This window comes from Schistocerca piceifrons, chromosome 4 (genome assembly GCF_021461385.2).
Source record: "Schistocerca piceifrons isolate TAMUIC-IGC-003096 chromosome 4, iqSchPice1.1, whole genome shotgun sequence".
Taxonomy (NCBI): domain Eukaryota; kingdom Metazoa; phylum Arthropoda; class Insecta; order Orthoptera; family Acrididae; genus Schistocerca; species Schistocerca piceifrons.
The window spans coordinates 138,305,072-138,330,615 of NC_060141.1; the positions used below are offsets into that span (position 1 = coordinate 138,305,072).

At 38.5% G+C, this 25,544-nt stretch overlaps 1 protein-coding gene across 1 annotated transcript in view; it reads right to left on the reverse strand.

Annotated features, from left to right (window-relative positions):
* Nucleotides 1-16,063: 16,063 nt before the first annotated feature.
* Nucleotides 16,064-25,544, reverse strand: part of LOC124796307 (cholinesterase 1-like) — a 248,441-nt gene continuing 238,960 nt past the window's right edge. Inside the window, exon 11 of the mRNA XM_047260433.1 lies at nt 16,064-16,454. Coding sequence (XP_047116389.1) covers nt 16,295-16,454 — 160 coding nt within the window. The 3' untranslated portion in view covers nt 16,064-16,294. The remainder of the gene's footprint in view (nt 16,455-25,544) is intronic.

The following is a 25,544-nucleotide window of genomic DNA, read 5'->3' on the forward strand; positions in this document are numbered from 1 at the left end:
TCTAAATTAAAAAAATAATAATACTAATAATAATACTAATAATAATAATAATAATAATGGATAATACTCAATGCGAGGTGGGTTAAGAACTGTGAACTTATAAAGGCACATTTGCATGCCGAGCGTGAGTTTCCTCGGAAACGCGAAATATTAATTAAATAAATAATCAGTGACAAATAAATAAAGCCTATGGCACACAACTGCAGCGCTGTGTCGCTGATAAAACAAAAGCACAATTACGTTACTCTTATGTTTGATTAAAAAAGGGGAGAGCTTTGGTTGAAGTGGTGCGAGAAGCACGTATTTTATTTTATTGTCTGGCACACCGCCATATTTCATGTTATAGAAGAATACTGCGAGTTGCAACCACACTAGGCACTCGATTCTGTAAAGAATTTATATTTATAAAAGTAAGTAGGATTATGAACTGTAGGCTTATTCATTGAATATATCTGATTTAACTAACTGTGTAATTTTTTTATGTTTTGTAGACAATCACCTCTGTACGACGTATTGGCATGGCTGGCAAATTATTGTAATATTGAGATTTAGATTATGAGTCCGCACCTACCGCAGCAGTCTTTGGAAACGATTTAATTACGAAGTCCGATTATTTCAGTTTTATTTCACGGTCAACTACGAGTAACATTGCCTTTACGAAAAAGCCATTGTCAAGCGTCTGATACCGAATAATTAAACGTCCACATTCCAGATAAGCAAATACAATTGCAATCACAATCACCATCATACAGATAGAATAATTAATATTTAAATAACAATATATTTTTTTATTTATTTTATTTATTTTATATTGGCGACTGCGTGTCGGACTTGTTATTTTGTCATTTGTTACATTGTTCTCTTTGTTTCATGTAAAAAATCAACTTTCTGGACCTGGACGTCAATGTATGAGAGATAACAAAATCTGAAGATATTTTACAATTCTGAAATTTTGCGGGAAGACGCAATGAAACTTCCAGCAAAATAAGGTAAGACGCAGCATCTTTGCATTGGTAGGCTTGACCAGACGTATAATTCAGTGTATTAGCTATTCAGTAAATTCTGTAGTGTTTCTTTTCTGCTTAACAGTTTCAGTGATAAATTTCATTCTCAGTACTTTTCCCTAAACAATAACGTATGCAACAATACCAATACACGAGTGTACAATATGGCCGACTTCTGTACGATATCATGTAACATGGCCAGCAGCCATTACCAATAATCTCAAATTCAGTTTATATTTTTAAATTAACAGACAGCCATTGTTGCTACGAGCGATTCATGCTCAACTACATTTTATTTTAAAATCAGTGTCAAAAATTTTCTTGAAACATATATCACGTGTGGCATGGTAATAACTAGAAAACAATACGCAAAAATGGAACAGCAAGGACGCAATCCGACTCGGACGTGAGACAAGTGTTAGAAAATGACTTTACGACAGCAACCGGTAGTGACGATTCATCAAACATTGACGCAAGTGTTGACGAAAATTTTGACGATAGGCCGTCCACTACAAAAATTTCAAAATCTCAATCAGAGCCCATGTTAATGCATGACGTCACGTCTAATGACGCGGCGGGGGCAGAGACCTTGCAAACGGTAAACATTGCCGACATGTTACAAATGCTAATGAAACAAAACGCCGAAAACATGGCAACCTTAAAGGCACAATTAGAGACACAAAATGAACAGTTAAAAACACAAAATGACGAAATCAAATCTGATCTCATAGCAATCAAGATAGGTAATGACACTTTATGTAAGCGTGTGGAACTTATAGACGCCACACTGACCAAACAGATGACCGAACTCAGTACTAAATTTTCCCAGCTCAATACGAGACAAGAAAAGACTACAACTGACGTAGCACTTTTACAGACACAAGTAAAAAACCTTAATGTCACGTGTGAAGTTCTTACTGAACAAATTCAAACATATCCTTCAGTACATGACAATCTTGAAAAACGAATTACTGACATACAGAATAAATTTGACAATGTTGAACAACACCTGACTGACATCTTACAATCAGATGCCACAGCTCATTTTCAAAATATTAATAAAGAATTTCATGATTGGGTTGAGAACAAAGACAAACATTTTGATAGATGCTTACGTGAAAATTTACCAACAATTGCGCACGACTCCGTAGCGCAATACATTACTAATAACAAACAGCTGATCAGTGACGCAGTACAATCCGTCACTGCACCCATGAGACAATTCACCGATCAACTACAGTCTGAATGTAACGAAAATATCAGTCAAAATGTACAGTTCAGAAACCAATATACATTCGAGTATGATACACACATTCCGCACACGACAAATACACAAGAACAAAACACACCACGACTACAACACATACCACGATGTGGAAACACAAACACAAGCTATTATCATGGTAAACCACAGCAACATTATCGTAATTACTCGCCAGCTGAACATACCAGTAATTACAGTGGAATAAATCCATATCACAATGCGAAGGAAGATGAAAGCTTAATGAAACACAGGCAATTTCAGATTTTTATCCCAGAAAAACGAACCATTCATCCGGTGATTTTTCTTAAATCTTTTAGTAACGCATTTCCATGCACTTGGAGTGACCGGAAAAAGATTTCATATATTGTCGGTTACATCCAAGGCGATGCAGCTGTCTGGGCATACAGTCAAGCTGACGTATGTACCACGTACAGTGAGTTTGAGCGTGCTTTTCTGAACAAATTCTGGTCGCAATCCGTCCACGAGCGACTCAGAAGACAAATTTTAGAACCTGAAACTTTTAACAGTAAAAATGGTAACTTACGCAGATATTTTGAAAAATACTTGAACATGGGACATTTTTTAGACGAACCAGTTGCAACGCGTGATATACTCTGAGCGTTGAAGGCCAAATTGCCTTTCAACATTAAGGAAAAACTTCTACATATCCCGGATGACGATTCAGATTATTTTTTAACAGCTTTAGATTCGGTTGACATGTTACTTGAAGATCAGCGCTTCGCGCGGCAAAACAGCAGCCACAATGTTTACACTAGTGGTATGCAAAACATGCAGGCTTCCCAACACAATTCTGGCGCGCCCACAGTTGGATACGCGGTACAACAAAAACAGCAAACTCACATGCCGTCTCAGTACGGAAATCAAAATCAACACGCGTATTCCAATACAAACAATAGTTACAACAGTAATAACATTTCATGCGGCAATCCATACAAAAGGCACCGCGGTAATAACTACAACGGTAACAACGGATACAAAGGTAATAACAAAAACACAAACAGAAATAGAAATAATAATAACTACGAGCCAAGACAGCATCAAGGTTGGACTCGTAACGATCAGTACTTTCATTCAAACTCTGCTTTACCACAGCAGCCACCAGGACAAAATTGGAGCATACCTTACGACCGACAGGTAAGTTATAATGCGCAACAGCAACAACAACCGCAAAAGTTTGGAGATCATAATAGGCAATATCCGAATGTGAATATAATAGAAATGACACCTGATGCACAACCTCAATCTGTGTCAGTACCTAGTACAAATGATAATCCAACAAACTAGAAACAGTCACTACTTTGCCCCAGGTCGTGGCTGAAGAATTCTTGGGGGGCGACTTCAATGTTAATCAGTTATTTGACACCACACTTGAACAACAGAATAATGATATGCCGAGTAATTCCAAACAAAAACTACCTGTTTTATTTATAAGATACAACCACAATAACAATATATCAGATGAACTTTTACAAGACAGTACACAATGTCGTTTAAACACAAATGAAATTGTTTTAGCATCTACTACTGATGTAGTAGGTGGGATTCCAACTACTATTATCCTAGATACAGGTGCAGCTGTGAGCGTTTTGTCTTTTAATTTCTATAAAAAGATGTGTGAATTGGAACCTGTGCCTGAGTTTCCTGCCCAAAACTGTAAAATAACTACTGCACTAGGTAATAAGTCATGTAGGGTTACGAAGCAAGTTTTTGTAAACGTTAAAATAGGTAATGGAACCGTACAATGGCCATTCCTGGTTGTACAAAACCTTGTGACAAATTGCATATTAGGAATAGATATTATGAGCGAGAAGGACTGCATTATAGACTTCTCCAAAGGTAAATGTATTTTAAATGATAAAGGCAGTGTAATTATTATTGATTTGGACAGGAGAACTCTAAAGCATGACAAACACTGTACAGGGTACAAGGTTCAGTTAGTACTTGACAATGACATTCAAGACATGCAAACACACACATCTGACACAGAGCTAATGGACTTGAAAACATTGCTTGATCATAAGATAAGTGAAGCTACAGCTCTCAGTGTACATGAACGTATAAAACTACAGGAAGTGTTATCCAAATATTTACAAGTTTTTACCAAACGATTAGGTGTTATCAACACGTATGTGTACAAGATTGAAGTTAAGCCCCACAAGATCTTCTACCATAAGACATATAACGTACCGTTATCTCAACGACCTGCTGTGTGGCAAGAATTAAAACAAATGTTAGACTGGAAGGTCATTGAACCATCCACCTCACCTTATTGTAGTCCTCTACTTGTTGTCAAAAAATCAAATGGAAGCATTAGGTTAGTGTTAGATGCACGAGCTATTAATGAAATAATTTTACCGGTTCACACAAAACCTGAAAATTTAGAAGAGCAATTACAGAAATTTCTAGATGCAAAATATTTTTCCACAATAGATCTCGCTAATTCGTTTTGGCAGGTGGGTATCACTCCTGATTCTCGGAAATATACTGCATTTATGTTCGGGGGGCGAACCTATCAGTTTTGTGTTCTACCCTTCGGACTGAATGTCAGCTCTGGGGTATTCATTACAGCCCTGGATACCGTGCTTGGTGACGATTTAGTTGAGACAGTCACACACTATGTAGATGATATACTGATAGCTACACAATCTTGGAATGAACACGTTGACACTCTTCAAAGAATTTTAGAAAAATTTGCACAAGCTGGAGTCACAGCCAACCTAAGAAAATCAAAATTTGGTTGCAGTGAGATAAAGTATTTAGGACATATCATTAATTCACAGGGCATACGTCCGGATCCCAGTAAATTAGATGCTATCAGAAACTTTCCTAGCCCTCGAACTAAAAAGCAGTTAAAATCATTCCTTGGGCTATGTTCATTTTTCAGACGTTTTTTGCCACAACCACTTTTGAACAGTAAACATCTGCTAAATCTACTCAGAAAGAATCAAGTTTGGATCTGGTCGGAACAGTGCCAGAATGACTTTAATACAATTAAACATGCTTTAGTGAATGCTAACATATTGAGCCATCCAGATTTCAATTTAGATTTTTGTATGACTTGTGACGCTTCACGTACTGGCTTGGGCTGTTGCTTATTTCAAGTTGTAAAGAATAAAGAGGAGGAACAGATAAGAATTATTGGGTTTGCGAGTCGCACTCTAACTGAATGTGAGCGTACATACTCCACTACTGAGTTAGAAACACTTTCCATAGTATGGGCATTCAAGAAATTCAATTATTATTTATTTGGAAAACATACCGTAATTTACACCGATCACCAGGCCCTGACATTTTTGTTAACTTGTAAACTTGTACATCCTAGACTATCACGATGGGCAGTTACACTTCAGAACTACTCTTTTGAAATTAAGTACATAAGAGGTAAGGACAACACCATTGCAGACACTTTGTCTAGACTTCCACAAGGTATGAATGATACCAACAGTGACTTAGAAAATATAAATGACTACAGGATTCTCTTAATGCAAGACAAGCAGTATCACCAATATTATATTGATATGTGCAGAAACATGGCTGAATTACAAAAATCTGATCCTCACTGGTATAAGATAATAACATTACTGGTAGAAAAACACAATCATCCTTTGACTAAGTATTACAAGTTACACAATGATGTGTTATTTTACCGCCGACATCCAAATGCTACTAACTGGTGTGTATGCATTCCCAAAGAGTCTGAACGTAATCTAATTTGGCACACACACTTAGTTTGGGGTCATTATGGGACGAAAAAGTGTTGGGCAAAGCTCAGTACATACTGTTATTTTAGCAATATGAGAAGAAAAATTTACGGGGAACTAAAAACATGTGTCATATGTCAAAAATCAAAACCTCAGAATTTATCCACAAAAACAGATTTACATTCTATTTTACCTAGTAAACCCCTGGAAATTCTGTGTACTGACATCAGTGGACCGCATCCAGGAAGCTCTGGAGGCGTCAAATATATCTTAGCTTTTTACGATATATTTTCTAAACATGTAAAACTTTATGCTTTAAAATCCGCCACTGCAAATGCTATAATACGAAGATTCTCAAGTGATTACCTGACGCACGTGGGAAAACCTAAAGCAATTCTATCAGATAATGCAGCATACTACTCTGGGTACAAATGGAGAAATTTCTTGAAGGACAATAACATTAAAAGTATATTTATTTCGAGGTTTAGTCCACAATGTAACGCGACTGAGAGACTTTTCCGAGAATTAAATCGATTCATGAGGACCTATATTTCATCAAAACATACTAATTGGGTGTCCTACCTAAGTCTTTTCGAAGACGTACACAATAACTTAAATATTTACGATACGAATTACACACCTAACGAGATCATGTTCAATTGCAAACAGAACGATCAGTGGATAGAACCATTACCTAAGTTGTCAGACAAGGAAATCACACCTGAACAGAAAATAAAAGAAGTATTGACTACATTGACACATCACGCACAAATACGAAACAAACATCACAGAAACGTAATAAAAAGAAAACAAAAATTCGAGGTAGGAATGCTTGTACTACTTCGTACTCATCATAAATCTGTAGCACTCAAACGACGCAACGCTAAGTGGCGTCTGCTATATGAAGGACCTTATATAATTGTTAACATACCGCATCCTGGTGCGTATCTGTTACAACATCCTAGAACTAACAAAATTATTGGGCTATACGCACACCGAGATCTTAGAGCATTTCATGCTGAATAATGTCAAAGTCATACCCATCAAAATATTGCTAAGCAACTCGAAAAACTCTGTTGTTACAACACAGATAATAAGTAGTATAGAAATTTTCATTTCAGCGGTTCCAGTGACGCAGTTGAAGACAGAAGAACTCTTCTTTCAGCGCGCGCCTCCACCTGAAAGACGGAATATTAAAGTAAAATTTATGATTACGTAGCAGTGGATGACATATTAATTTTTCACGGAACATTTGTTACTGAAGGTACCACTGACTTGGTGTGACACCTGACGAACTGACAGACGTCATCTGTGAAGCGATCTTTTACTTTGAGAAATAGATTAGACGCACATCTCTCAACACGAAAAGCATCTATCAGTAGTCAAGGCCACACAGACACTCTACACACACGCACAAAACGCGAGGAATCGAACATTTTCTCTCTCTTACTATTTTGAATATTTATTGAGTAGTGAAAACGCCTGGTCTTGCCTACTGATGTAATGAATGTTGTGTCTAACCTATCTTAATTTCAGATGACATCACAAAAAACATCGATAATATCCCAGCAAAACCGCTAAAGAGGATGTAAATATCTGCAATTCATGTAATCAAATGTGACACAATGTAATAACCTATAGCGATGTAATGATGATGTAAACATGTTTATGTGCAACTATATTATGTTTATGCTAAGAAAATATGTGACGTGTGTATGTATAATTACTTATTTTTTTAACTGATGTATAGTGTAACTGTTACTATGTAAAAATTTGAACAAAACGAGTGCCAAAAAGACATTGCATAGTGAACCACTGTTCACGGACATTAACGAACATTACTAACTCTGCAACTACACGGAAACCTATGTGAAAGAAACTGTTAATGCCATTCATTATGCAGCGTATCTATGTGAACGCGATGAACGATTTCCTTGATTAATAACTACGAACATTTAGGTGAGCTATATTCAGCAAAAAACTGAAAATGTGAAGTGCATAATTCGTGCATCGTCTAGTGATATTACTACAGTACCCAACTTCAAGATGTTAACTGGATTAAATGGACACAAAGTGCCTGTCCGGAAAACAACACGACGGGTGGAAGAATTTTGGTTGGAACTTCAGGGAATGAAATGTTCTCGAAATGTGACGGACACTCTTACCTGGACTGTCCAAGGATCGACGCCAGCTATGTGCCGTCCGAGGTTCTGCAACCATGCTTCCACGGAATGTAAAAAACGAACTGCACGTGGACCAATTACTCGACGGGTCACGTCTGATCTGTAATAAGCAATGCTTTTAGTCACAACGAACTGCATCACTACGACTATAATGGAAATGAGAAATGGACACGCTTATGTATTAATCATGTTGTTATACAACGATGTTACTGTGATCAAAAAACTTTACCACGACGATACTAACCTGTAAAAAATTATTGTGCAGCGGATGAATATGAACTGTAATAATGACACGATGTGTATAGGTCAACGCACCTGAAAAATACGGACATTTTTCTTTGAAGTATTTCATAACAATACTATGTAACTAAGAACATTCAACAATCTAAGTTGTATTGTGTTATAACAAATATTGTAAATTTAAAACTAAGTTACCTGTCATAGAATGTAGTCTTCATATCTAATCTTGGTTGAATATTTTCTTTGTGCAACGACTGAAAAACGCGCGCACACGAACAATATGATCTGCAATACTGTGCCGCGTGATCTAACTGTACGATATAACGGCAGTGCCGCAGTTACACAGACGCTTCTGCGCATGCGCGCACTCTATCTGCCAACATTAGAACTTTTACGGCGCACCCGCGTCATTCAAATTTTGTATATAATGTGTATAATGTGTAATGTAAGTCATGTAAATAGTTGTAGATAACTTAGATTTTCTTGTGCCTTTAGGTGAATTGCTCGCCTGCAGGTGTGTCCTTTCGCCTCGCAATTCAGGGGGCAATATAAAGGCACATTTGCATGCCGAGCGTGAGTTTCCTCGGAAACGTGAAATATTAATTAAATAAATAATCAGTGACAAATAAATAAAGCCTATGGCACACAACTGCAGCGCTGTGTCACTGATAAAACAAAAGCACAATTACGTTACTCTTATGTTTGATTAAAAAAGGGGAGAGCTTTGGTTGAAGTGGTGCGAGAAGCACGTATTTTATTTTATTGTCTGGCACACCGCCATATTTCATGTTATAGAAGAATACTGCAAGTTGAAACCACACTAGGCACTCGATTCTGTAAAGAATTTATATTTATAAAAGTAAGTAGGATTATGAACTGTAGGCTTATTCATTGAATATATCTGATTTAACTAACTGTGTAATTTTTTTTATGTTTAGTAGACAATCACCTCTGTACGACGTATTGGCATGGCTGGCAAATTATTGTAATATTGAGATTTAGATTATGAGTCCGCACCTACCGCAGCAGTCTTTGGAAACGATTTAATTACGAAGTCCGATTATTTCAGTTTTATTTCACGGTCAACTACGAGTAACATTGCCTTTACGAAAAAGCCATTGTCAAGCGTCTGATACCGAATAATTAAACGTCCACATTCCAGATAAGCAAATACAATTGCAATCACAATCACCATCATACAGATAGAATAATTAATATTTAAATAACAATATATTTTTTTATTTATTTTATTTATTTTATAAACTCTGAAATCACATAGAATGACAGTTACTGTATTTGCCGACAGTGCAGCTCTGATGCACAGACAGTGAATACTTCACACATTGCCAGATACAGAGACAATAAAAGCTAACAGCCCACTCTTCGAAAAAATTGCATAGAGAAATAACAAAAAATACTAAGATTTTATATATGTAAAAATGGGTTGTTTTAGGTTGGACAGCAATCGACTTTCTGAGAGTAATGTAAGAATATTATTCTGAAAAAAGAAAGGAAGAGGAACTTTCATAGTAGTAAAGACAAGAATTTTCAAGTAGTCTAATTAGCAAAAGTTAAGCATCAGCAAAGTTTATGTCTTGGGTTTAGTTATGAGACTAATATTTCAACTCATGTTTTAATGGAAAATAAATTATCCTTTGCTGTTGTATCAAGGTGTCAAGCAAACTATAATCTCTTCTTCAATGTTTGGTTACAATATTCTCAAGGCACTAATTTGGCAAACAAAATCATTTATCGCAGTTATGTAAAAATTCATACAGATGGGCTGCATGCAAATGTACAAATTTAAAATTAGTGTGGTAATATATCTGTTACAGTGTCATGACTATCAGGTGCAGAGTTCACTTACTAAATGACACATTGCTATGAGAGGCAGACTGTTGAAGAGTAGCATCAGGTACCCAATATGATTTAGTATTTGTTTTGAGCCCACATCCATCAAAAATCAAATTAATTTTTCTTATATGTCTGTTCTCAGCACAAAATTGAGATAAAAAATTAAGTAATACACTAGATACTTCTGAGCTAACCCCTTTAGCATTATCTTCAGCCCATGTACGGAAATGTTTATCATTCAAAGTTTGTTTTGATATGCCTTCATAATGGCAAACTATAACTAAATATTACTGCCCTACCTGACAAGCATAAAATGCATCCCCCAAAGATGTTTGAGGCAATGGTTGGTTTTGCATGAGGTCAAACACAAAACATGCAGAAGTTTCAAGGGTAGGTTCACTCAAGAGTATTTAGAATTTTTTGCCCTCTGCTTAAAAACAGTGAGTAAACAAATCAATTCTTTTTGCACTTCTTCATCATTCTCGCACTTGAACTTTTGTTGTCTCTCATCAGACATCTGTCTTCCTTCAGCTGCAGCCATCTATTTGTGGAGTCCCAAAACCAAGGTTGTAGTTACTAGTGAACTCTTCATAGTACAGGTGATAGTTACAGGTTTTAGCATCCTTGTCATCTTTATGCTCATTCAGAAACAAGTTCCACATTTTTATGAAGTCAATTTCTGCAGACAAGTATTACCTATGTGGTGTCTGAAAAAAACTGATGAAAAACATAACGTGTTGTTTTCCTATGAAGTGCATACATTATTCAACTTCTCTTTTTCATTATGATTATTTACCTAAACGTAGGATAATGTAATTGTAGCCTAAAATATGTGATGTAATTCAGAGGCCTTGGTCAGTTCACAAATTTCCATTGTATTTTAATGATGTAGACCTATTTATAAAATTATTTGAGTATAATAAATTAAAGAGAGCTGAAACTACACTGCGAGTAACAGCACCAGTGCGTGATGGGAATGGCGACTGGGTGGGAGTAAGGAGGAGGCTTCCTCCTTACCCCCACCCAGTCACCACTCCCATCATGTGCTGCTCACAGTGTGGTTTCAGCTCTCTGAGACTGCAGATGTGTGTGCAAGTTGCACTTGTGTGAGTGTGTGTGTGTGTGAGTGTGTGTGTGTGTGTGTGTGTGTGTGTGTGTGCGTGTGTGTATGTGTGTCTACTGCTGACAAAGGCCTTAATGGCCGAAAGCTATGTTTGTGTGAATCTTTTTATTGTGCCTATTGCGGCTCAGCATCTCCACTATATGGTGAGTAGCAACTTTCCTTCTCTCATATTGTTACATTCCATCCTGGATTTTCCATTGTTTGATATAATAAATTAAAAATTGTTAACCTTATCTTTTCTCTGCCGTACCATCCCACATAAAATTGATATGAGGTACTCTTTTGTTTTCCCATTTTTCACCTCCTCTTTCTCCTCTTGAAACACCATTTCTGAACTGATATGCAGGTGAACATTAGGCATGCTTTGGGTGAGTCCTAAGAATGTTGCAGGAAGTTGCACAATAAACTTTTAACTTAGTTCCTTCAGTACTCTGAACAAAATATGCAATAGGAAATTGCCTCTTCTTACTCCCTTGATTACTCCTATTACATTCAGCTTTGCCTACTGAAACTTTATTAATTATGAAGTTATCACGTTCCACTTTGGTAATGCCATCACTATATAGTAAACTGTCTCACTATGTTGCTCTGTAATACTAGTTTCACCTCACACTGCCCATCATTGTGTTTACAAGATACATTCAGTCTGGTACCATCACTTCCACATCTCTGGACCTGCTCCTTGCTTTTCCTTTTCCTCACAAAAGAACTGAACTTTGTTGTTCTGTTATAACACCATCAAAAGATGCCATAATTCATAACAATTAGATCTACAAACACTGTATACCACTACACAGTACACATTCAAATGACTATAGCAACCATTATTATGACATAGTTCACGTGAGTTTAAGCAGTGCTTCTATTGGCCAGTGGAAATAAGTAAGATAGGAAATAAAAAAAAGTGAAGCAATAATTTCACGTTTTTTTCATATGAGAATGCAAGAAAAGAGTTAGCTCTTTCATTCATTCTTTCTTTTTTTAAGTGGGTATAAATGACTTTGGAAATACTCTCTTCAGTTTATGCTTATAAAGTTATGTGACAGCAGTAAGGTGGCTCATATCAACATACAGTGATTGAATGACATTAAAGCAGGGCTTAACAACTAGCCGGTTTCGAGCACGAGTACTCGCGTCTGCTCAGGCACGTGCTCGCGAGCAGTGGCAAGGTCCCGGAGGAGGGAGGGAGGGGAAATGCGCGTGCACGTTTGAATAGGGCCGCAATGTGCCTATTGAATTCGCGCCGACTGTGTAACGTTTAAAATACTACGATCAGTTCTAACAGTCACTTCGCTGGTTAAGAATCATGTCAAGTCGCCGTTGTGTAACTCCAACCATGCTTTCGTAGTTCAACCCCCATTGGGAGGAATTGTATCTGTTTACAGAAAAAGATGGTGTTGCAAAATGTTTAGTATGTCACAAAATGCTGAATTCTTTTAGGAAATTTAATTTGCAGCGACATTATATGTCGTACCACGCGAAAGACTACGGAAGTGGAAAATGTGATGGACCAGATCGTGCACAGAAAGTTATTAAACTTAAAAGGAAGCTATCCAAAGAAGATCTGCATGATGAAGAAAAATCAACTGAGGCAGCTCTCAGAGTGAGCTACTAAATTGCTTTGTTTTTAGCAAAATCCCTGCGCCCCTTCACTGATTGCGATTTAATAAAAGATGTTTGGTAGTTGCAGCGGTACATTCGTGTCCATCTCAAGTTGAACAGTTTCGGATTGTGCCATTATCTGACATGACCATTATGCGTCGCATACAGGACATGGCAGACGACGTCCAGAGCCAACTTGCAAATACCTGTAAAGATTTTATGGCATATTCTCTAGCTCTGGACGAAAGTGTTGATATCACTGGAACAGTGCAGCTTGCCATATTTATTAGAGGTGTTAATAGAGATCTTCAGGTGAGGGAGGAGCTCCTCGATGTAGTAGACATGAAGAACACTACAACCGGAGGTGATATTTTAAGTAGTGTTGAAGAAAGTGTTGAAAATATAGGATTGTCGTGGAATTCTTTAGTTTCAGTGTCTACAGACGGTGCACCAGCGATGACAGGGAAAAAATCAGGTTTAGTTGCGCTGTTGAAGGAGAAAATGCAAAAACTGACCGTGCCGAATGAAATAAGGGGCGTTCACTGTGTGATCCACCAGGAAAACTTACGGGCCTTAAAGAGTATCACTCTAAAAAATGTGACGATTGTTGTTGTTCGTACAACCAATTATATAAGGAAGCATGGGCTACAACACAGGCAATTTAAAAGCTTTCCTGAGGATGTAGAAAGCCAGTATGGTAGCCTGCCTTATTACAGCGAGGTCCGCTGGCTTAGTCATGGCGAATTATTAAATCGATTTTTTTGCCTATTAGATGCGATAAATATGTTCATGGAAATAAATAACATGTGTGTTCCTGAATTGGAAGAGCCTTCATGGAAATGTGATCTCGCGTTCTTAGCAGATTTAACTAGCCATCTGAATGCTTTGAACATTTCACTACAAGGTAATGATCTGCTAATTACTCATTTCATAGATCGAATACGAGCTTTTAAAATGAAATTGACACTTTGGGTGAGTCAGCTGGAAACAGAAAATCTAGCTCATTTTCCTAAATTATCATGATGTTCACAAAGACTGTGAACGTTATTCACATAGTTTAGTTGCCCTTAAGGAAGAATTTGATCAACGCTTTCAAGATCTGACAGCACTAGACAGTGATTTTGTTCTGTTCTCCTCTCCATATTCAGCGAATATTGAAGAGATTCGTCCTGAGCTGCAACTAGAAATTATTGACCTGCAGTGTGACAGAGAATACAGAGACAAATTTCAGAACAAGAAAAACATTTTGGATTCTACAGACACTTCCATCAGGATAGATTTCCTCATTTGCACAAACTGGCGGCTACAATAATATCAATGTTCGGTTCCACATATGTTTGTGAACAACTGTTCTCTGCAATGAAATGTAACAAGACGCGCCTGAGAAACGCATTGTCTGATCGAAATTTAAACTGCATGCTGCGCCTACAATACTCAAGAACAATTACTCCGAACATAGACGCAATTGTAAAGGGCAAAAAGTACAAGATAACAGAGAGTCCCACACTTCACTGACACCTTTTATTGTGTAACAGTTCACAAATTAATACGAATGTAGAGGCATACACAAAGCTAATAAAATTATGTGGCACGTGTACATTCTCCTTTATTTGTTTCATTTGTCGCAGTAATAATTCGAAAGTGATATCCCTGCAGGTGCCCGCGGATTTACATCGACTGGCGGCAGCTTTTGTGTGCCCCACGTGACTCTCCCCACTCTCCGCTCTGGTCCGGTAGTGGGGGGTAGCGTGCTTGCGCTGCTCCGTGCTCGCGCCTTGCTGCTCACAGCTTGCTCCGCGAGCACGTATGTTGTGAATCCCTGCATTAAAGAAAAGTTTAATGATGATTCAGAACGTTAAACTTTGAATTATGTACAACCTTCAGACCAGATGCCAGTGAATTGTCGTACATCAATTGAGATGTATATAAAACCATCTAGGACCAAGGTGGCCCTGTGTGTGTGTTGGGGGGGGGGGGGGGGGGGGGGGCAGTCCACAGTTGCACTGAGTCCAGAATCAAGTTCTTATTTAAATATTATGTAGGTGCAACTATATACGGAGTTACATAAGAGAATGTATCCTGTGTATGAAATTTGTGATACACTGTAACTTTTGGGACCTGTTGTGTCTCCTTTATGATACTACCGTATCAGGAGCTACAGGAAAAACACACTCCAAACCTTGAGGTATAGCACAAGCTTCATGAAATAAAGTAGAAAGCATTCTACAGACATTGTGGACGACAATGAGCAGTTTATAATGCCAGTTATACAAGAAAAGTTGGTGTCAAAATATAAAGTTCAGCAGCGTAGCAGAAAATGTTGCCTTTCAATAGCATATATAATTACTTACTGCAAATAATTATATAGGGAATATTAAGTTTTGTATTACTGAAAGGTAACAGAGATAAACATTAAAATTTCTCAGAAACACAAGGGCTGCTAAACAATGAAGAAGTGACTTTCTATATGCATACGCCTGTTAACAAGTATATACTTTCAAATAAGGGACTTACTGTCTCCTCCAAAATGTGAACTCTCTCATAAATGTGGAGTGTGGTACACCAGTGTTGTTTACTCTACTATTACATCAGTACACATTTTCCCTCATCTTAATAAGTGAAAAATGAAATAGCATTTGAAGTCATGTTAAGAATAACACCCTGAAATAAGATTATGCTCCACACAACTGTTGACAGCACATTACATTATAGTTGATTAGTTGGTTTTATGTTCTGTGGATCATATGTATGATTAATCATATTAATGTGGAACAAGTCATTTTACATTCACATTATACATTTGTATGCAAACATGGCTACATGCTGACAATTTACAAGTGGTTCTTTTTATATAATAATATTCAAATACATTAATATAAGGGTTGCTCAGCAGTCACGCAATACAACTGGCTTAACTTTAGTAACATATAAGAAGGAAAAGTTATACATAAGTCACTGTGTTGGTTGTACTCCAAAGGATGTAATGGATATAAAGTTAGACTAGAGAAAGTAATGGTTTAACATTAAAAAAACAGAAAGGTAACAAAGTAGAACATATGTAAATATGGCAGAACAAGTCACATGTGTGCAATGAAAGATAAGGTATATTTCTATTCTGTGTCTCATTCAATATTAAGGATGTATCCCGAAAATCTTGATAGTAAAACCCACATGAAAGGTTTTATTACTTTTAATTCATAGGTACTGATTGTACACAAAACAGACTTATATGTTTTGCTGTTACTTCCCATGTTAAAAATTAGTTAAGTCTACCACTCTTCAATCCAAATCGTTCATCACCTTCAGGTTGTGGTTCGTAGTGGCATTAGTTCATGCAAATAGTCTAACTTCTCACCCCACAGGTTGGATTTCATTTGCAACATCTCTCCAATCTCCAGATAATTACGATTAGACCCATAAATATCCCACAATGTCCCATTCACAGGCTCTGGGGTTGGATTTCTAAAAGTAATAAAAAGTTATTAATTTCTTGATTAACATATTTACAAATACATAACCATAAATTCATATGTATGTCTTCACTATGTCATAACAATGCATCACAGTTGCAAGTTGCACTGGCAAATTAATGATTGCCTAACACTCCAAACATAAAAGAGTTTCACAAACAGCTGATGGAACTTCAAATGCATTGATACCACACTGGCAACTATCTCCTCTGAACTGTCTATTGTTGTCTCATGTCCTCAGAACTTTATAAACCCACACAAAATAAATCCATAGAATTATTGTATAGCACATTTTTAATTAGAACAGCTGTCTTTCTATAGCTAAAAATAAAATGGTTGGTCCATATGCCACCACTTACCTTCTACGTGGATTCATATTAAACTATTTAAAGTTTAGACATGGTCATGAGAACTGAGCTACCAAAGCCTATAATCTTTATGTTTCTGACATATGTATGCACTTCATCTATTCTTCTACAGAAACAAGGTGAGTACTGAATTTAGGAAAATCTCAGCTAGAAAACTGGAGAGCATCTGCAGGTTTATAGGTTTCAGCTCCCTAAATGAAAACTGTTAAATGTGTACAAGACCCAAAAACAGTTTTTCCAGTGTAGACTCAGGCTAAATTTTCAGAAATGATGATGGACCCACACATCTCTTGGCCAGTGCATATTATTATAGAGCAGTTCCAAACTCTCAGTGTGATACACTTGATTACAAGAATTGTTGAGTGCATATCGTAGCTTTCTGATGTATAATAAAGTCTAGAGTGCACTGTGGTTGGATGATCTTCAGTAGAGGTAGCAGGAAAACTATTTCAAAATTAGAAAAAACCAGTTTAGTTGTGTCACAACTTGTCTACAAGTTACACTTCCAACATTTGTATAGGCAACAGGAGCTGCAGAAATGCTCAAAACCATCCAGTGGAAATTAATAATATAACATCAGAAAAAGGATAGACTGCTGTTCACTGTGCAGATGACTCCTTTAGTTGCAGACAGGTGCCAATGAAAAGATTGTTACACATGAAAGCTTTCCACCAAAGCCTTTTTCAGTAAAGAAAACAGACACACATATGCATTCACACAAGCAAGCACACCTTGTTCACACATGACCACTACCACTGGGAGCCCCAACTGGAATGCTACGGTCACATGAATAGCAATCTGGAGTGGAACAGGGAAGGGGGAAGTATAGCAGAGTATGGGTGGAGGGAGAGAAGAGCACCTTACGGCCGGTGTGCAGGGACTAAACTGTCAGGTACAGCATTCGGAGGTGGAGTATGTGCGTTTGTGTGTGTGTGGGGGGGGGGGGACCAAAAAGGAGAGGAGGAGAAAGGAGAGGACGAGAATAGGAAAGGACAGGTGGTAGAGTGACACAAAGAGAGTGAGGCAATGTGAAAAGGGGAGTAGGTGATAGGATGAGAGGGCATAAACTGTTGGGGAGAGGGGAAGAGAGTGTGAGGACAGTAGGTTACTACAGACTGAGGCCAGGATAATTTTGGAAGTGGAGAATGTGTTGTAAGGTTAACTCCCATCTGTCCAGTTCAAAAAAGCTGGTGGTGGAGGGGAGGATCCAGATGTCCCAGTGATATATAATATCAGCTTTTCCGAACTGCACAGAGGAGATTTGGCCTTAAAACATGGGTAGCAATCTATCCTTTTCTCAGTATTGTTGATATTACAACCTAGAGTTTCCAATGGAAATTAGTGACAGAAGTATTCCTCCTAAAAAGACATTCAACAACAGAACACCCAACAATTCAGAAATTAACACATTAGATAATGAGTAAATGAATGCACACAGAAATACACTAACTATAATTATGTACAAGCTTCATTAAAGTAAGTCATACTTATTCTGTGAAAAATACAAAACACTTTCTAATTCAGCTTACTAGTAAAAAAAAAATATCTTCAGCAATCAGTATTTTGTACTTTCCAATACAATCATTCTGCAGAGAATAGAAATTAGTTAAAGAAATTTTACACAGAAGGTCCTAAAACAACTGGTCATCTTAGAGTGGCTTGTGCATTTCTATGTCCAAGCTCCGATTACAAAGAACTCTCGCATTTCTGAGTGAGAAAAGACACAGCTGTATTTGTAGTTTTAGAGCACATACAGAATCGTACAGCAAAAAATATTTTGATTATATAACAGATTGCAGAAATTTGCTCTCAGATACTCATACTCCAACCTTTATTAAGAAATCTGATTCACTGGTTATGTACATAATAAAATCATCCCTGGAAAATTTGAACCTCCAGAAAAAGGTAACATTTCTGTGGAATAAGGGACATGCTAAATTCAACTATAATCAAATACTTCATGACTGAGCAAGGATGGTCACTAAAAGTGGAGCCTTTAGAAACTACTGCCACTGGGCCTTAAGACTATGTTATATACTACAGGAAAGCAAGATACCAATCAGTGGATGAATTTCAAGGGTTAAGACATGTTGTTGTTGTGGTCTACAGTCCAAAGACTCATTTGATACAGCTCTCCATGCTGCTGTATCCTATGCAAGCTTCCTTATCTTCAAATAATTATTGCAATCTATATTCTTTTGAATGTGCTTATTGTACCTCTTGGTCTCTTTCTATGATTTTCACTCCCCCCACATTTCCCTCAAATACTATGTTGGCAATCCCTTGATGTCTCAGGATTTCTTGTCTCCCCAATAATATTCAGTACCTCATCATTAATTATGTGATATACCTGACTAATCTTCAGTATTGTTTTGCAGCACCACATTTCTAAAGTTTCTATTCTGTTCTTATCTAAACTGTTTATCACCCATGTTTCAATACCATACATGGCTACACTCCAGACAAATACCTTCAGAAAAGACTTCCTACCACTTAAGTGTGTATTTGATGTCAGCAAATTTCTCTTCTTCATAAACGCTTTTCTTGCCATTGCCAGTCTAGATTTTATATCCTCTCTACTTCGGCCATTTTTCTTGCCATTGCCAGTCTAGATTTTATATCCTCTCTACTTCGGCCATCACAAGTTATTTTTCTTCCCAAATAACAAAACTTGTATACTACTTTCAGTGTCTTGTTTCCTCATCCAGTTCCCATGAGATTTAATTTGACAACATTTCATTATCCTTATTTTGCTTTTGTTGATGCTCATTTTACATCCTCCTTTCAAGACACTGTCCATTCTCTTCAACTGCTCTTCTAAGTCCTTTGTTGTCTCTGACATAATTACAATGACATTGGAAAACCTTGAAGTTTTTATTCCTTCTCCCTGAACTTACATTCTTACTCCAGATTTTTCTTCAGTTTCCTTTACTGCTCACTTAATATACCAATTGAATAGTAAAGGAAAACATTGTGAACATGCTACATGCTACCTGCCAGCACATGCACAATTGAACATTCTCTCAAACACTTAGTAACACTCAGTTGAATAGAATGTTCAAAGAAATTTTGGGCTTGCAGTTATTGTGTAGTGTTCTACATGAGCATGACCACCAGCCAAGTGTCCATCTGCATCTATGGTAACCACCGAACTGAGGAGAGGGGGACAAGTTTCATCATTCAGTGGCAGACCATGCTGCTTAGCACAAAATGGTCTATTTCAGTAACTGCTTCATAACAGTACCACCACATCAGGTGTTTCCAACTTGTAACTGCATACAGCTCCCATCAAGGAAACAGGACCTACGCAACATTGACGTTTTGACCAAAACAGTATCAGTTTTTCATTACACTGGTGAGCACCCAAAAGGCAGCAGTATATGGAGAGGCAGTACAGCCTCTTCCTGTGCCACTAGGTCAAAACAGCACATTGTATTTCAGAATACTTACATGTAAAAATTATGCATCCAGTGGACCTTTATGTGCACAGTCAAACTTTACACAGAGATCTATATATCACTGTGTCCACAATGCTTTTTCTGTGGTCATTATAAGCTTACTTTTTCCCAAATAAATAGTAACAGAACCATCTTTATTGAGTGCTCTGCAGTAAAATGTTGCTTGGTTATAGTCTAGCAGTTTGAAATAATGAATGTTATCAACTGACTTCTGATGTTCTGTAATTACTGTTACATGGGCAGGCAATACTGTAATAAATTATTCAAAAGCGTCCATTTTGTTATATAAGCTTTCTACATTATAAAGTGTAAAGGCATAAGACTCCATCACAATCCAGAGGCATGACCAGGCCATAGTCACTCCAGCAGCTGTAGGTGATGAACTATTGATGCAGTAACCCTTCACTGTTGGGCCACTTTTGCATTGATCTCCTTCCAAGTGGTGACACCTACACCTAATACACTGGCCCTGTTTGAGACGTTTCCACATGAGACAGAAATGTGGTTTATTCTGCACAGTTAACACTGGACAACAGTACTTAAGCCACCCAGACGAGCTCGTCCATCAGTCAAGCTGAGTCACATAATGATGCTCAGGCTGCACAAGTCGACATTGTACTTAGGACACAGCCGCCACTGCTGTCTCTGGGATGAAAACGCCGACCACTGACTGACTGCCTCAGCTCCTGGCAGCCAACCCTCCACCAATACCATATTGTCCAAGACAGACAGGGTGATCCAACCAGCTCAGCACGGCCACCCCAGCCTGCAGGATCTGTGTTCAACACCCTGGACAGAACCACTGAGCAAGCCTGCCTATCCTTGGCCAACAGTGATCATTCTACTGTTCTGTCATCCTGACTTAGCTAGCATATGTCTGCTAAAATACAGAGGTAGCAAACACTGTACACTACCATCCTCAAGGAACACCCACGTTGTCATGTCCACCCTGTGTGCTCGGTTCATTTCCCATCGCCTGCTGTCTGCCTGCTGTAGATGCACTGCTCTACATTTATTATTTTTAATAAAGGGTCTTAGCAAAAAGTTGACTGCCTACATCATCTGTGCTTCCACCCACTTCCTGCAAGGGGTCACTTATCCACAGCTTCCTATCAACTCACATTACATTTGGTGTCAGAGAAAATGTTGTTGGCTGAAATGGTGGACCAACAGGGTGCAGAAATGAAAAGGATGCTGCAGAAGCGGCAGTCAGTGCAAGAATACAAGTAAGGACCAACTTTCAGTTTTTGTGCCACTCTGGTTGTGTTTTTTTCCTTTCCTTTCTTGCCTGTTTGGATGTTGTACACATGGTGGTAGCAGTAAGCAAAAGGCCATTGATACAAGAGTGACAACCCAGAAGACAATTAAGCATTTGTTGGATGATGTAGATGTAGTTCAAGCAGGTAATGAACCTCTGCATAAGGAAATAGATCATTCAAAGGGTGAAAGAAGGGAATGATCAACTTCTACCATATCTCCACCCATCCTTGGTGCTTGTACTGGCTCACTAGTAGCTCCATTTTCTGGTAAATCTGGAGGAGATGTTTTTATCTTTTCTGACAATTTACATACAGTTATAAAGTTAGAAAACTGGATTAGTGAGCATTTGTTAAGTGTGACTCAACTACAATTAGTAGGTAGTGCTAGAACATGTTTAATGTGCAATGAGAAGTTGTAGAATGCACAGTCCTTCATGGACTTACAGGAATGGCCAGTGGATCATGACAGAAGAAAGAATACTTCTAGGTGTTATCAGGATAAACTTAATGGTGCAGTTCAAAAACTAGGAAAATTGATAGAACATTTTGTAGCTCAGATCAGGAACATCATGTTAATATGTACGAATCAATGATGATGATGATGATCATGCCAATAAGGCCATTTTGAAGGAAGTAGAGCAACAGGCACTTGATGTTTTTCTGCAGAGTCTATTGGCTGAAATGCCATAGAAAGTATACAAGGAATTTCCAGAAACCTTGGAAAAAGCAGCAGCAACTGTGGCAGCTTTGGCCAGGATTGACTTAGTGTTCAGACTATGAGAGAAGCAAGTAGTTGTTAATACAGATGTCATACACTATAGATTAGATGTGACTCTCTGGGCCACATTCAACAGATCTGTAGGAATCCACTGTGTTGGAGGTGCAGGTAGGTGGGGTACTCCATTCAAAAATGTCTGCAGGCATATGGAAGGTGGAATCAGGGTAACACTCATGCTCCTCTGTTACATGGGACAGTGGAAAAGGGCAAGGAAGGGGGTGGTCACTGTACAATGCTCCCAGAAAGTGTGACCATAGCATGTGAAATCAGTGGCAAACATTTGTCTAGCTAGCTATGTAAAAGAAAGTTGGTGTAAGTCTGTGTTGGTTACAGGGCCACTGGTACCCGTGCCAAATCAGAGCACATTTGATAATGTAAGTTTTAACCAAACACTCTGTAGACCATGTGATATGTGTGGTAATAGTGTTCACATGCTGAGTTCAGTATTGTTTGAGTACCAGTGCCTAAATCTTAGTGAATGAGGCAAACGAGAAAACAAGATGAACAGAAAGGACCTAGAAACTGTGTGGTTGAGCAGCATGAGACAGTGTATTTTGCGTAATATGAAAAGGGAAGAAAGACACTCAAAAAGGAACAGTTATGCAAGGAGAGTGTACTCTGAATTGATGCAGAAGAATCTAAAATTCATAAGCAGTGATAAGTATACCAGTGTCTCTGTTGCAGCTAGACTCTTGGAAACAGCAATCTGGTAGGCTGGAATTATGTAAAGAGAAAAGAAATATAATGGTATAAAACTCTGCCATATTCTAGAGGTATGATTGTGCCACAGTCATGCCAGCAACCCATGACAATGATCTGTCAATGTAGCCAACCTTCGCTGTTGGGCCATTTTTGTTTTGACCCCCTTCCATATGACAGCACATGCACTTAGAACACTGGTCCCATTTGAGATACATTGCCATTCAAGATATGTTTCCACATGACACAGAAACATGCCTTTTTCTGCACAATCAGCACCAGACAGTGGTATTTAAAACTCCCAGGACCAGCCCATCATCATTGGGACAGCTGGTTCATGTAATGACACTCAGCCTGCACCAGTCAACAATGTACTTATGATGAAGCCACAACCACCATCTTCTGGATGTGAACCCCTGACCACTGACTGACTGACTGCATGCACTCCTGGCAGCCAACCCTCCACCATCATCACATAGTCTGAGACATGCAGTGAGGTCCTGCCAGCTCAGTGGCACCACTCCCCAACCTGCCCAGCCCTGGCCACCGATCGTTGCTCCACTACTTTGCCATCCTGACTTAGCCAGCAGCCAATCACTGCAATGCAGAGGCAGCAAAAGCTATATGCTACCATACTCATGTCCATGCCAGCATGCTCATATTCCGGAGACCACACTCATCGCCTGCTGTCTAGCTGCTGCAGACACACTGCCCTACATTTATTTTATGATTGTTAAGAAAGGATTTTAGGAACAAGTTGGCTGTCTACATTGTCTGTACTTCCACCGACATCCAGCAGGGAGCTACTTGTACATACCTTCCTATCAACACCCAATACAAATTCAAAAATAAAATGATTATTCTTGTGCAACCTTAAGCATGTGTGAGGCTTATATTAATGGCACACACTGGCATTATCTAGTGCAGATATTGCCAACATTTTAGTGTAGGATGACTGTCAGGAATATTCCAAGAAGAACTGACAGGGAGTAAGCAGTGAGCAAAATTGGATAAGGATGTGATTTTACAGCTTCCAAGGTCTCCAGCAAACTCACTGGAACACCAGTGAAGTAAGCCTGATATCTGCATTCATTAATGGCTGCAGATTCAGTACTTAGTTATACTCTCTCGATGCCACTGGATATACATAATTGTACCTTCTCATTGCTTTTAACCTATTTCTCATATTTGATCCTCTTATTCTGAGCCTCAACAGTTGTATCCCTGTCAGATACTTTCTTACCTTAAAGTTGGCTGTCTACATTGTCTGCACTTCCACCGACATCCAGCAGGGAGCTACTTGTACATACCTTCCTATCAACACCCAATACAAATTCAAAAATAAAATGATTATTCTTGTGCAACCTTAAGTATGTGTGAGGCTTATATTAATGGCACACACGGGCATAAACCTAAATCCTATTCTACTCAAACAAAAACTGTCCTCTACACCAAGTGTGATATCTGCCATGTGCTATACTATAGCTACACTATGTGATCAAAATAATGGATCAAATGGCTCTGTGCACTATGGGACTTAACCTCTGAGGTCATCAGTCACCTAGACATAGAACTACTTAATCCTAACTAACCTAAGGGCATCACACACATCCATGCCCGAGGTAGGACACAACGGCCGGCTGATCAAAATATCTGGACACCCCCAAAAACATACTTTTTTCATATTAGGTGCATTGTGCTGCCACCTACTGCCAGGTACTCCTCATCAGCAACCTCAGTAGTCATTAGATATTGTGAGAGAGCAGAATGGGGTGCTCCATGGAACTCACAGACTTCAAACATGGTCAGGTGACTGAGTGTCATGTGTGTCATACATACGTCTGCACGCAAGATTTCCACACTTCTAAATATCCCTAGGTCCACTGTTTCAATGTGATAGTGAAGTGGAAACATGAAGGGACATGTACAGCACAAAAGCATACAGGCTGACTTCATCTGCTGACTGACAAAGACTGCCGACAATTGATGAGGATTGTCATGTGTAATAGGCAGACATCTATCCAGATCATCGCACAGGACTTCCATACTGCATCAGGATCTACTGCAAATACTATGACAGGTAGGCGGGAGGTGAGAAAACTTGGATTTCATGGTCGAGCAGCTGCTCATAAGCTACACCTCATGCCGGTAAATGCCAAACGACGCCTCGCTTGGTATAAGGAGCATAATCATTGGATGATTGAACAATGGAAAAAAGTTGTGTGGAGTGATGAATCATGATACACAATGTGGTGATCCGATGGCAGGCTGTGGGTATAGCGAATGCCTGGTGAACGTCATCTGCCAGCGTGTGTAGTGCCAACAGTCACATTCGAAGGAGGTAGTGCTATGGTGTGGTCATGTTTTTCGTGGAAGTGGCTTGCACCCCTCATTATTTTGCATGGCACTATCACAACGCAGGCCTACATTGATGTTTTAAGCACCTTCTTGCTTCCCATTTTTGAAGAGCAATTCGGGGATGGCAATTGCATTTCTCAACACGGTCGAGCACGTGTTCAT